Below are 14,630 nucleotides of genomic sequence, written 5' to 3'. Positions count from 1 at the left end.
AACAAGTAGAATATTATATATAGATGATAATAATGTAATAAGAAATAACAATGTATTTAGATAATCAATTTCTATTTTAGTCACTAAATTAATTCATCTTGAAACTCAGGTTGGATTATTTTGTGGGTTTTTTTTCACCACAATGAAGACATTCGCTTTTCACTCACTGACAATAAAATTGGACGCAAATGAAGCGGCGTCCGTAAACCAAAACTCGAGCAGCAAAAAAAAAAAAAAAAAAAAAAAAAAAAAATCAGTCTTTTATTCTGCCAACAGCAGCTAAATTTGCATAATCGCATTAGTCTTATATCTGAAGGGTCCCAGGATCACATGTCAGTGCTTCCTTACATCGAGCGCATGCCAGCGATGAACGTTTATTTCTATGTCTATCCACACAATCACCTCAGATTTGGGTCGAATATTTAGTCTTCATTCCATTTTATTTTGAACACACTACACACCGTCCTCGAGGCTCTTCATGCAAGGGTTTGTCAGGACAATCTGAGGATTGGATACTTCACCCTACACGTAAATCTTGACAATATATTTAAAATAACAGGAGGTTGAAGGCTCAATCCTCAGTGTGAGCAATACTAAGAATGAAATTGCAAATTACTTAAAGACTTCTACCTGACCATGGCTGGTGAGACGAAGACATGCTACCCCCGTCGTGGTTAAATAAAGTGAGAATAACAATGTTTATTTTGTGCACATGCGATCATCAATTCTTTGTGTCTTTTGGGGCAAACCTTTGAAATCATAAGCAACTGTTGGATCAGGTTGGTCTGGATTTCGAAATAAATACACTATATTCAATAAGGAAGACTTTGTGCAGACTAGACTGAGTGATGACCTTTGCGAATTTTGTGCAGAAGTCCAAGTTATTCAACAACACAACAATCCTTGGCATTTAACATGATGATGATGATGATGATGATGATGATGATGATGATGACGACGACGACGACGGTGGAAGTGATGATGATGGTGGTAATGAAGGTAGTGGTAGTGGTGGTGGTGATGATGATGATGGTTATGATGATGATGGTTATGATGATGATGATGATGATGATGGTTATGATGATGGTTATGATGATGATGATGATGATGATGATGATGATGATGATGGAGGTTTGTTGATGATGAGGATTCTTGTTCCAAGAGTAGGAGGAGGAGGAGGAGGAGGAGGAGGAAGATGATGAGGATGAGGAGACCAATCATCCATTCACACACATGCACGTTCCTCCCATCTCTTGTGTCAAGAGTAGGCTTCTCTTCATTATCTCGTCTAGACAGTTCAGATAGACATCTTTAGCTTTTTATTCTGTTTCTCTAATTCCTTGTAAACAGCGGTTTCTCAACAATTCGTTCCTATTAAGTAAGTTGTCTTTAAAAAATAATTCGTTTAAAAAAGCTGACAAAGAAAAAAAAAATATGAACAAGCAAGATAAAAGTAATTGGTCATAAAAGCGAACAGCTTCTCAATATCAAGCAGAATTCTTTCTCTTTACACTGAAGTGTATTCTGACACACGTGTGTATGAATACACATATTCATACACACATACCAAGATTGTGCGTGTGTGTGTGTGTGTGTTTACTTATTTATATATGCATTTCAGAAGATCAGAACAACATCCGTACCGCCAGTTTTAAATCCAAACAAAAGAGACTTATAATTGGTTTCCTATGCCGCACTCTCATCAGCCTCTGATTTTCTGTAATACACATATATAAATATTACCTCATATTTTTGAGGTTTTCTTAATAATTGAACACTCTGCCGGGGTTCTTTCACATTAGTTTCACACACACACACACACACACACACACACACACACACACACACACACACACACACACACACACACACAGAAGAAGAATTCCAAAGTTTAGCAGCCCGAGGGAAGAAGCCTGGCATTCAGGAACTACCACAGTGAAGGGCAGGATTTTGCTGCTAGACGGTTTTGTTAGGGGTACACTTGCGATGAGTTCATTAAAGCACAATCCATCAAATTACTTGTAAAACAGGTATAGGGATGCAACATTGCGGTGATGTGTCAACATTGCCCTGCTTTTTATTGAAACCAACCGAGAGCTCTTTTTAGTATCCTCGCTGTTGCCTTAAGTGCAATTGTCTGGATCTCTTTTGCACTTGGTTCTCCAGGAATATTAGTTAGGTAGGACTTCAGGTTCTTCTTCATAAGCCCTGTGGCACCTATGATAATTGGTATGATTGATATCTCCTTAAGATTCCAGTTTCTTTTCATATCATACATGACGCCTTGATGTTTGGTCTGTTTCTCTCTTTCAGCTCCGTTCAGACCTCCATCATTAGGGACACTCACTTCAACCAAGTTGCCACTCTCTCTGACTTATTCCAGATAACTATGTTAGGTTTGACAGCAGCATTTTAAAGATAGGTGGCTATAGAGATTACATGGTTGTAATGTATGATATATAAGTCATTTCCAACTGTTCTTTCAGGTTGATGTTCCCAGGAGTTGCTGCTACACTGGATGTTTAATTTTTTACAGATGGTCCAGTGAAGGTACTTACATACTCCATCATGTCTCGCTGTATAGTAACCATCCCCTAAAAGAACCTTGCAACTTGATATCAGATGACTCACACTTTCCAATTCTGTATGGCAGAACCTGCATTTTTTTCTCATTACTGATACAGTTTTCGATACGTCTTGATTTAGGGGTGCATCTTCCCCCGTAATAAAAATATGATAAAATCAGTATGAGGCATCAAAACTTTTTCTTTCAAGAAGCTGTCACCCTGTGTGTGCAGAGGAGTACGGAAAAAAAAAATGGAACAAAATAATTTGAAAAATGGGCACTTTTTCACTATTGGGACGAAATTTCCAAAATCGTAAAACTGAATTTCATATGAAAGCAATAGTATCTACGTATTCCTCGTATTTTTAAGATGATTATATCCAAAAAAATTACAAAAATCGATGAGGTAGAAAATTATTTATTAAAGAAAATAAAAAATAGAAGAGAATTCAAAGGGGGGGGGGTTAATTATCCGTCTTGATTTAAACAAGATGGCGGAAAATTTTCAGCTGATTAAAGTTGTTTTGTGTAATAATTCAGTAGTATTTTGAAAGCTACCATTGTAATTTATTAGAATTGACAAAAAAAAAAAATCAGTTGAAACCTTTGTTTGTTTTTTTTTATCTGAAAACTCTACATATCGACTACAAAATTTTTGTCCCAATTCTGTAGAAGGACCGAAAAATGTTTCGCTAATGAAATTAAAATCTTAATCAAAAGAAATAGAAACCCAATTCTTTAACCAATTATCACATCTGAATTTGTTTTTGTTTTTTTTACAAATGCACCTATTTACTGCAATTTAGCTTCATTTATGGTCCCTATATACTTTCCTCTCCACGAGGACAAAGTTAGACACAAGGTCAGTATTTAACATTGGAAAAACCCAGCACCTAAAAAAGGGCATTCTCGATGGCAACATAAATAAAAAATGCTGCTGTCTGGCTTATATAATTGTACTGAGTTACCTGAAATCTACTTGGAATATTATCTATAATATAAATATCACCTGTATGTTTAAATGTATGTATGTGTGGCTAAAACTTTCGACAGAGGCAACGAATTTTCACGAAACCGGTATCATTTTGAAGTTTGACATCTCGGACAACAAATATAAAAAAATTGGACCCAAAAATTAATTTCTTCACCCTCAACTGGGCACTTTTCTACAAGGAGGGGTCAATTTTTTGCAAGCCATTTTTGCGAATCATCATATCGGTTGGATTGACTTTGTCTAATTTTAACGCTCCTAACTTCCAGTCGCATCATGGAGTAGCAGTAAGACATCAGGTTTTCTTTCACTTTTTTTTCAACTTCGCGTCAAAGGTTCGAGCCTGCCTGCTACTTTTTTTTTTTTTTTTTTTTTTTGCTCAACACACACCTCTAAACATCCGGGCAACGCCGAGCAGTCAGGCTAGTTTTATATAAACAAATACATATCCACAGACATGTTCAATGTTCACTAATAATCATCAGTGTGGTCTATATAATTGTATTGTCAGCTGATGACCAGAGTTCTACATAGGTTGTCAAAGACAAACGTAAAAGAGACACATGAAACATGATCAAATGTAATTACTAAAGGAAAGTGGATTTGAGAATGGTGGTGACTATGTAGAAAAGGAGCACAAAAGGTTGCACGTTTTAATGGTGTCTTCTTCATAGTTGTTCAACTTTTTGAGTAAAAAAATAGAAGGCTTTATATTTGAAATGACCCTTATATATATATATATATATATATATATATATATATATATATATACAGTAGCAGCCCTACTTTTGTAACAGCGTCAGTAACCACAGCTCTCCAAATTGTATCATCATGATAATCTCGGGAAGACAAGTAAAGACAGTAGTTTCCTGTTGCTTTCCATCTTGATTTAGGGGTGCATCTTTCCCTATAAGTTAAACACGCCTCCAGATAACAATCTGGAAATTTCTATGACTTAGTGCGGTACATAGAGCACCTAGCCTTCCCAAATGGTCACCAATCTGGTACTGGATTTGCTCATTGTTGCTTAACTGTGGAAATCTGGCAAAAAATAGTGTTTGAAAAAGAGTTAAAAAAATATTTAATTTGAAAAGGAAACACTAAATAAGTGGATAGTCCTTAATCCGCGGAGTTTTGAAGAAATACTTTCCTTCTCATCAGCAGGTAGGATTTAGCAAAATGCAGGATCGGATTTTGCTTGTAAAAGTATTTGATGAAACTACAAGTAAGTCAAAGATCTTACTTGATAACAAAAAGTGAAGCAGAGGGAATAGGGTGAAGAAAAAAGTGATTTCACGTGAATGGATATATATATATATATATATATATATATATATATATATATATATATATATATAAAAATGCGTGTGTATTTTTAGATGTGGTGTTTGAGTTGATACATGAATATTAACATATGCACGCACGTGTATGCAAAACATGGATGCATGTAGATGTGTTATTGGAGGTTGTAAAAGTACAATATCATATCTGGTAAGAGTGTTCAATATCTTTGATAAAGCTAGCATATTAAAAAGCCGCATTGTCCAGGAGGTGCAACCTTAATATGTTTTATTAAACTATTCTGGAGAAGTTTTTTTATATTAGCAAGTGTAGTCAATCGCAAATTCATTTTCTTTTTTTATATGGCCCGGGCAACACTGCGTAGCCCTGCTTATATATATATAAATAAATAAATAAAATATGTGTGTATTTGTGTATGTGGTATTTGCATTGGCTGTATTAGGTTTTGACTGTATTTATGTATATGTAAATACATAAATTTAAATTGTAGCAATTTATGGTTCAAGGTCCGAACCCTAATACAGTCAAAATGTATGTGTATTTGTGTACATGGTATTTGTGTCGGCATATGAATATTGACGTATGTACGTGGGTGTATGCAAAACATGTATGTGTGTAGATGCATTCACATGCACGGTGCATCATACGTCCACTTACCAAATGATTTATGTTCATCTTTAGGGAATTCTTTATCCACAGGATGTTGTTGATGTGCGGAACTTTCTGGAAACAAACCAAAAAAAAAAAAAAAATGCAGAAAATCAGGAAACTCAAAAACGGATCATTTAATGACATATTTCAAACTTAAACATGACGAACTAACAAACGGAAAGATCAAGACACTCAGGTGGGATTGTATATAAAAAGAAAATACACAAACAAAGTAAATATATTGTTTTAAAAAAAAGTTAATAAATTAGGCCTACATCTTTTAGCATATTTTGTCGAAGATGAAAAATGTCTGACAAGCAATGATATTATTATCATTATCAGAAGCCATGCGAATGAGACACGGCAAATGAGAATAATCTACGGTAAATGTTACTTCAATGTCTGTCCGTCTGTATCTCTCATTTCTCAAGTTAGAAAGTTACATTTAAGAGATATCATTTTTTACATTTGTGAAAATATATCATATGGGTTTTAAGGTAATACAAAAATAAAATATAAAAATTTTAAATAGCAACTCTATAGCTAAATATCTAGAGACTTTAAAAGAATCAGAAGTTTACCAGAATCAGGAATTGTGTATAGGAAATTAGAGAAAAATATTGGCACCATCCCATTACCAGTATTTAGAAGAGGGTATTTACTGCAAGAATTGCGACATCAGGGTTGGAAAGTGAGATTGAGAAGTCAGTGCCCCACAGGAAGGGCACTGTGACCTGCAAAAAGTATCTGGGCAGATCCGTCGGCATTCCCTTGGTAAGGGCACTTCAGGCGATTAGCAATAAACTAACTCCTTTCTCAAAGAGAAAAGGCAAAGCCTGGGAGGTTGGACCTCCTAAAACTGCATAGAATCAGCATTACATCACAAACAACAGGGAACAGGTCATTACAGGAATATTCTAATTTCTATTGATTTGAGGGGCTCGGTTATGAACGATTATAAGATATCAGTGCGAATTTTAAAATGTCCGATCCATCTCTATCTACAGATATACTCTGAAAAGCTTTGGCACCGGCTTGAAAATTATTATAGTGTTTGAAGTATATGGTTCACTTAACAGTCAAGGATTATTGTACACAAGTTATAGGTGATAAATGCCGGCTATTCTAATTACTGTATTAGCTAAGACAGAAAGAGAAAAATGAGGGAAAAACACGCCCCTCCTCCTTCTCTTAAAAAGAAGCATACTCATGAATTCAAAATATTTTTTATGAAAGTGATCTAGATAGTACGCTAGTGTAGTATCTGTTCTGATGCTACACGTAAGTTAATTTGTCCTCAGGAACCCTTCTATCCTAAGGCAACTTTTATTTTTTGCCCCCTTTTTGGAGATGCTGGTTTTCACTAACATTAAAAAACAAAAAAAAAAAAACGACCTTTTGTCACATATTACTCTCGTGGGGAAGCAATTAAATAGCAATAAGCAATCTTTGGTTTATTTAAAAAAAAAAAAAAAAAAAAGGTCCTTTTCTTCCTCCTCCTCCTCTTGAAAAGAAATGTATGCATGGATTCAAAACCTCCTATCAGTTATATGTGAGTTACTTTTTAGGAGAGAAATGAGGGCAGAACACCCCCCCCTCCCTCCCTGTCTCTTCTCTTGAAAAGTAACAAAGGAGCGGTTCCCCACCGGGTGCAGTTTAATGTCATACCCAGGTCCGAATGTCAGTAAGTTCAGTTTTCAAGAGGTTGAAGGAGGATGAGGAGTATTGATCCATCCTTGCCTACACCCGACTCCTCCCTCCACCTTTCTCTCTCTCTCTCTCTCTCTCTCTCTCTCTCTCTCTCTCACGCAATCCTTTAAAATTAATCAGAAAACATCCACAGAGGTATGAAAGAAGAAATTCCTTTTGAACTCCACATCCTTAATACAATTTTCCTTTAAACACCATTTCTAGTCTTAAGAAGAAGAAGAAGAAGAAGAAGAAGAAGAAGAAGAAGAAGAAATATTTTTTTTGTTTTTGTTTATTTTTTTCAAATGCAAGTTTTTTGGCTTGTCTTTTTTTTTTTTTATAATACCCACAAAACTAATTTTTGAGAACATGATCTATGGGTAACATAACAATTTGAATTATTTATATACAATGAATAAAAAAAAAACTTTCACAAGCACTCGTCTAGCTACATCCACTATCAACAATCCCCCCCCCCATCCTCTCTCTGTTTGTGCCCTTATCTAAACGCAAATTCTACTAACAGAGTTTCTTTCCTAGAACTTCCTGCTTGTAAAACTCTGTACTGCAAGCCTGCTTTCTAGCTAACTACAACATGGTCGTCTTCAAGTCAAAAGTAAACAAATTCTTGTTGAGTTGTCCCCTTAAATAATCGAAGTCTTGGGGGGAGGGACAAAACTTCTGCACTTTCTTATTTTAATGCACACAAAACAAGGTGCTCCAAAATGTTTATATAATTCTATTTGTGTGTGTGTGTGTGTGTGTGTGTGTGTGTGTGTGTGTGTGTGTGTGAGAGAGAGAGAGAGAGAGAGAGAGAGAGACAATACATGGAAATGAAGATAAAGTAAAAGACATACTAATTGAAGCTAATTCCTCCTATCACTACACTGTTTACAAGAGGTGCTCCAAAAGTAAAGCCTCCTATTTTTTTTTTTTAAATTCTGCTTGAATGAATCAAAAGGGGACTGCAAATTGCATTGTTATGATGACTGAACTTATGCATTCATCATCTGAAAGTTCCGTCTCTTTGCCGCAGATATTGTGATGGTGTGAAACTCTCTAAGAGAACAACCCTTGTCATTGACTTGCCTCAGAAGCAGAGATGTGCGTCATTGAATTCCTCCATGCGGGGTAAAAAAATTGAACCAATCAATATTCACTGGCACCTGTTGAACTTTTAAGAAACCGATGCAGTTGATGTCAGCACAATTAGGTGATGGCCTCGTTGATTTAAGTGGCATCAAAGATGTGAATGACAAAGCATACTCTGGACACAAAAGCGAATTGAGTTGTAAGCCATGTTTAGTTTCAGAAGAGTTTTCGATGGGTAGTTATTCTATACAAATCCTGGAGATGACGAATTCTCAGTAGACAGCTGTTCTGTACAGGTTCTGGACGTTATAATTTTGCAGCCAAAGAACAAAAGATCCTTCTCATGTTGATCAGAAAAAAATATGTGCAAGCTTGCTAAAAAAGGTTTAATTTTATGGAGCAGTTCTGGTTTCTGATTGGTTGATAGCAGAACGTGAATTGATTTGATTCGTCAGTTCCTAGCAGCAGCGTTTATAAATAGAATCTCCCAACTGTGAGCTTTTCAGAGTATATCCATAGATACAGATGGATCGGATAAGATTTATAAAAGTCTGACTTTTTTAAATCTGCACTGATATCTTATAATCATTCACAATCAGGCCCCCAAAATCAACAGAGACTAAACCATTCCTGTAATGACCTGGTCCCTGTTGATTGCGGCGTAATGTTGGTTTTGTGCAGTTCTACGAGGTCCACCATCCCAGGCTTTGAGTCAATATGAGTCAAAAAAATTGCAACAGCGGTGACTATGTAGAAAAATAAATTCTGGAGCAGAAAAAGTCGCTCATTTTAATTTCCGTCTTCGTAGCTCTTCAACTTTTTTTTTTTCGTTAAAAAATCAGATGCATTACTTGTGGAACGATCCTCATAAAAATTACAGACTGTTTCTTCTCGTGTATCTTGCAGAAAAACTCCAAATTTTTATCATGACTTTGCGTTAAATTCTTGTTAGTTTTATCTTTATTTTCATTTTTAGCAGCTACACATTCTGTTGCATTATCAACCCCTTAATATTATCAATATACCTCATTACGAGTATTATGAGTACGACATAATCACGTCGACACACCGGTTCCCGCTGGATCACCGAAGTTAAAGCAACTTTAAACCTGGTCAGTACTAAATGGGTGACCATTTGGGACTTTCAGGTGCTGTATATGCTCTCCGCTTATCTCGGCATTGCTTCCAGTCGTCCTAGACTCCTTCTCGCTAAACAGAAACAGTGCCAATTCAGGAGAGGCGTGGTTGTGGTGATTACGCCACCTTTGCTTCACAATTACACTCGCAGCTACCCCTACAGGGGGTATCCACTGTCTTTCGAGAAAGGAGGCATCGATAATCGTTAATACCTCATTAATAGAACAAACTTAAAATTAATTACATTGATAAAGATAAAAAAGCTATCTAACACTGGTTTTTCTCTCTTGGATAGGGTCCAAAAAAAAAGTCTCCAATCTAATAATTCCCGCTTTGTCAACTGAGTTCCAACCCCTATACCATCGCCCTAACCCTAACCCAACCCCTATACCATCGCCCTAACCCTAACCCAACCCCTATACCATCGCCCTAACCCTAACCCCTATACCATCGCCCTAACCCAACCCCTATACCATCGCCTAACCCTAACTCAACCCCTATACCATCGCCGCAATGTTACATCTCTTTACAAGTATTTTAATGGAATGTGCTCTGATGAACTCATTGCACTTGTTCCCCCCTTGATGTCCCTACCCCCAACAAACACACTTAGCAACAAAATCACACCTCTTCACTGTTGAGGTCACTAAATGACAAAAAGTTTTCTACTTTGATAGTTTCTTCCCTCGAACAGCTAGACTTTCCTTTTTGCTACCTGCTTCCCTAAATGTACTGATATGCAGAAGTTTAAATATACCGTAAACCAGGTATGGTCCCAAATAGTAGCCCTTATGTCCAAGTGGTGATATGCCTTTTTTGGTGTGAACGTGAATAATACTAATAATAATAAAAAGATATAAGTTTAGTAAAGAACGAAAAAAATAAAAAGTGTAGGAAGAAAATATAAGTAAAATTGGATTCAATGAAATCCAAATTGGAAAGAAAAATACTTGAAAATATTGAAATGATGGAAGGGTTGGAGTGGGAGTGGAAATGACTAAATAACTATGGTTGACAAATAACTGGAACCAGAAGAAAATGAATAAAAGTTGTTGAAAAGAAAATAAGAATAGAAAACAAAATCCAAATAAAAAAATCAATTGCGAAAAGAAATAAAAATGAAAAAAAAGGGGGGAAAAAAAGTGAGATTGGTAAAGGAAAGGGACACTTTAAGAATACGTTTTTAAAAAAGCCAAAAACCGAAAAGGAATTTTAATAACGCAACCCTGAAGAAGAAAAAAAAAAAAACTTCATTAATATGCAATAGAAAAGCCATGCTAAAAAGAAATAAAAACGCCATATTGAAAATAATTAAAAACTACATTGTCCCTATCCTTATCCCTCCCTATATATATACTAGCGAGGGGTACCCGGCGTTGCCCGGGTGTTTGGAGGTGTGTGTGTGGGGAGGGGGTTTGAAAAAAAAAAGTAAGTATGAAGATCGAACCCGAACCCTTGAGGGAAAGTTGTGGAAAAAAAAAAAAAAAAAAAAAAAAAACGTGGAACGTTAACGATTGCCCCACCGCGACATGCTTACGGAAACACGTTTGGATTTATTTAATTACTTGGATTTAGCAGGTGCTCGTTTTAATCAGTTAATGAGGTCAAGTTTGACTGCGGGATTTCATTTACTGCTGAACGCTTTTTTTCCCACCCCCAAGATGTTATAGGAAAGAGACTAACCCACATGCGGCGAGCGACAAATATTGAATATTTATCTTCCCGAAATCGAGCAAATTAAATAGACAGGCGAGCTTCGTTGTTAACTGTGAGATATTACGATTTATATGTGATATAAAAAGTTTTAAAAAGTTGTGAACCGACCGACCGCTTCTCTGAAAGGAGCCTTTTGTAGACACACAGAAAAAGCAAACACACATACATACATACATTTTCGCTTATATATATATATATATATATATATATATATATATATATACTATTATCATTATTATTATTATTATATATATATAAAATGAACTCATTTTTCCCCTCTGATTTTGACCTTAATAGAATTGAAAATCAAGACATTTCATGCAAATGTAATATGCACAAACTGCAGCACATTACCGGAGGTGTGTTATAGACCTATTACCTCTACACTTCCTCGATAATCGTGGATTCCTATATTTTTTCTGGTGAGAGTTCACAGCCAAAATCGGTTAGAATCAATGGAAGTTGTAAAATCTTTTCTCTCTAATAAATTCCTCCTATCCCCGCTACCGCTTAAACCGTTGTGGATCCGTTCACAAGGGACAGTACGAAGAAACACTGGTTTGGGTTCATAGTTGCTTAAAAAAAATGGAATGGCATTTTAACGTTTATTTTCGCTCTATGTTTTCTACTGGGTGAAACACGCCATTGGATTTAAACGAATCGAAGGTTTATTTATGCCATTTTTTATTTCATTTTATTTCGTTTTGTAGTTGACTAAAAAAACTCAAAGGGAATTTTGGCTTTATTTCGTTTTGTAGTTCATTAAAAAACTGGAATGGACTAGGTGAAACGCACCATTGCATTTAAGCGAATCGAAAGGTTATTTATGCCATTTTTTTTTTCTTTTCCGCTTTTTGCTTTGCACTGTGTTTTTTTGTTTTCGGTTTTCGGAACACGTCCATCATCTTTTTCCCTGATTTATGTTTTCTGTTTTTCTGATTTCGTTTTTAAAGAAGTTTTACGTTTGTTCGCTGTTTTTTTGTTTTGGTTTTGCCGATTTTCTTTTTAAAAAACAGGGTTATTTCTCCGCTTATTCTTTACTTTAACTCCAACCCCCCTTACGCACATACCTCCGAACAACCGGGCAACGCCAGGTACCCCTGCTAGTAAAGGAATAAAATGAAGTTACACCGAAAAGGGACTAAAACTGCCACATTAAAAAGGAATAAAAAAGCCACACTGAAAAAGAAGTTTTAAAAAGGCCACACTGCAAAGGAATAAAAAGGCCACACTGAAAAGGAATAAAAAGACACACTAAAAAGAAATAAGAAGACACACTAAACCAGAGTAAACAAATTAAAAAAAAAAAAAGAAAACTAAAACACAAAAAAAAATGGGCAAAAAAAAGGGGGCAAGAATGGGACCCCCTTAGCACCAAATAACCGAAAAAGAAGGGAAAATTCACACTGTAAAAGAAAAAAAGAAGCAAAACAAACAACAACAAAAATCTATCAACGTTTTTGGAGTCCTGACGACAGCATGGAAATGTCAAAACGTTGATCAATCCATGTTGACTTCTTGCAATATTTAAAAAAAAAAAAAAAAAATGGAAAAAATCTATGTGGAAAAAGATATAAAAATGTAACATTTTCTATAATATAAATCTCACTTGTCTGTTTAAATGTATGTACGTATGTATGTTTGTGTGTCTGCCTAAAACTTTCGACAGACACAACGGATTTTCACGAGATTGGTATCATTTTGAAGTTCGACCCTTCAGCCAACAAATATTGAAAAATTGGCCCGAAAAATTAATTCCTTCACCCTCATCTGGGAACTTTTCTACAGGGAAGTGTTGCTTTTTTCCCAGATATTTTCAAAAGTCATCCACTCTTTTCGATAGACTAGCCTTAATTTAAACCTATGTCACTTCCGGTTTGGTGATGGGTACAACAGCAAAGACGTTACGATTTTTTTTTTTCACATTCTTTTCCTCCTTCGCGGTACAGATTTGAGCCTGCCGACCTGACCTGCCTACTACCACTTTTGTTTGTTTGTTTTTTTGTTTGCTCAACACACACCTCCAAACACCCGGGCAACGTCGGGCGCTAGTGCTGAATATAAGAAACAGCAAAACTACTACAAAAGTAAAAAGTAAAAAAAAGAAAAAAAAATGCAAAGTAAACAAAGAAGAAAGAAAATAAATTGGATTGAATAAGCAAAGCAAAGAAATTAATGAAAAAGGAAGAAGAAAAAAGAAATGTTAAAATAAAAAATGTAAAAAGAGGGAAAAGTTAATGGAAACGAAAATGGTTTTCTATAAAACAAAACTTAAAAAAAAAAAAAAAAGGGCAAGAAAAGAATAAAATGACAAAAATGTTAACAACTGAATATAAGTCGACTAATAAGGTAATTGCTGAGGTGAAATTGCGCACACGAAAATGCAATCATTTCATTGGCTCATTACAATCGAGACGCTCTTGAAAACATCGTCTGCTGACTTGGTTATCAATCTAACGGGTTACACTAACCTCAGCTAAATTCAAATCTTATTTTCATTTCACTGTAATTAAAAAATTTTCCGATCAGCTGCACCAATTCCCGATAAGAATTCCTTTGAAAGAGTCCGAATAATTAAAAGCTATTTTTTGTCTTTTTTTTTAATTATTATTTAATCTTTTTTTAGTTTATATATGTTTTTTTTTGTGTTTTTTCTCTTCGCGTTTTCTGTAATTATTGACTTTGATAATTTTCACATAATAGGGTGAATTGGTTGGAATGGAACTAAAATCTGATGAATATTTTCATTTTTTTTTTATCAGATTTATAGATAATTTTGAAAATTTTTAATCTATAATATTAATCTCACCTGTTAGTTTAAATGTATGTATGTATGCATGTATGTATGTATGTATGTATGTATCGCAAAAACTTTCAACAGAGGCGACGGATTTTCACGAGATTGGTATCATTTTGAAGCTCGACCCTTCGGACGATAAATATTGAAAAATTGGCTAAAAACATTAATTCCTTTCCTCTCAACTACGGGGTGGGGCCAAAAAATAATTCCTTCATGACAATTTAGCCAAACACGCACGCGCAAAAAACGATCTTTCTTGAATTAGTTTAAATATAAAAAAAAATACCCTAATTTCGCTCACGCGGTCATAGACCAGTCGTTATAGTAGCAGCGGTGTCATCTTAAGATTGCATGTTCGAGCTGAGATATCAGATATATTTTTTTTGTTTTTTAAAGTTTTAATATTGAAACAGGGTTATTTGTGGATTTTTCGTTTGTTTTTTTATTTTATTTATTTTTCCACCACGTTCGCTTTTTTTGTTTTTGTTTTTCCGATTTTTTTAAGTTTTAACATTTGAACAAGGTTTGTCCACTTATTCTTTTATTTGCATCACGTTCGTTGTTTTTTTTTGTTTCTTTTCCGATTTAAAAAGAAGTTATAATATTCAAATAGGGTTACTACGTTCGCTTATACTTTATTTTCCATTTTTTTTTTACCTCCCCCCTACACACACATACACACCTCA

At 35.1% G+C, this 14,630-nt stretch overlaps 1 protein-coding gene across 4 annotated transcripts in view; it reads right to left on the bottom strand.

Annotated features, from left to right (window-relative positions):
• Nucleotides 1-14,630, bottom strand: part of LOC145247940 (nuclear receptor subfamily 1 group D member 2-like) — a 490,243-nt gene that overhangs the window by 228,648 nt on the left and 246,965 nt on the right. For 2 of the 4 annotated variants that reach the window (XM_080109580.1, XM_080109579.1), the window contains exon 4: nt 5,517-5,582. The exons of the other annotated variants lie outside the window; for them this stretch is intronic. In XM_080109580.1, the coding sequence (XP_079965706.1) occupies nt 5,517-5,582 (66 nt within the window). The remainder of the gene's footprint in view (nt 1-5,516; nt 5,583-14,630) is intronic. 4 annotated transcript variants of the gene reach the window in all.

This window comes from Euprymna scolopes, chromosome 26 (genome assembly GCF_053919585.1).
Source record: "Euprymna scolopes isolate OS-2025 chromosome 26, ASM5391958v1, whole genome shotgun sequence".
In the NCBI taxonomy this organism is placed as follows: Eukaryota; Metazoa; Mollusca; class Cephalopoda; order Sepiida; family Sepiolidae; genus Euprymna; species Euprymna scolopes.
Note: the sequence above shows the minus strand (reverse complement) of the source record. Positions and strands in the feature narration are given on the sequence as shown.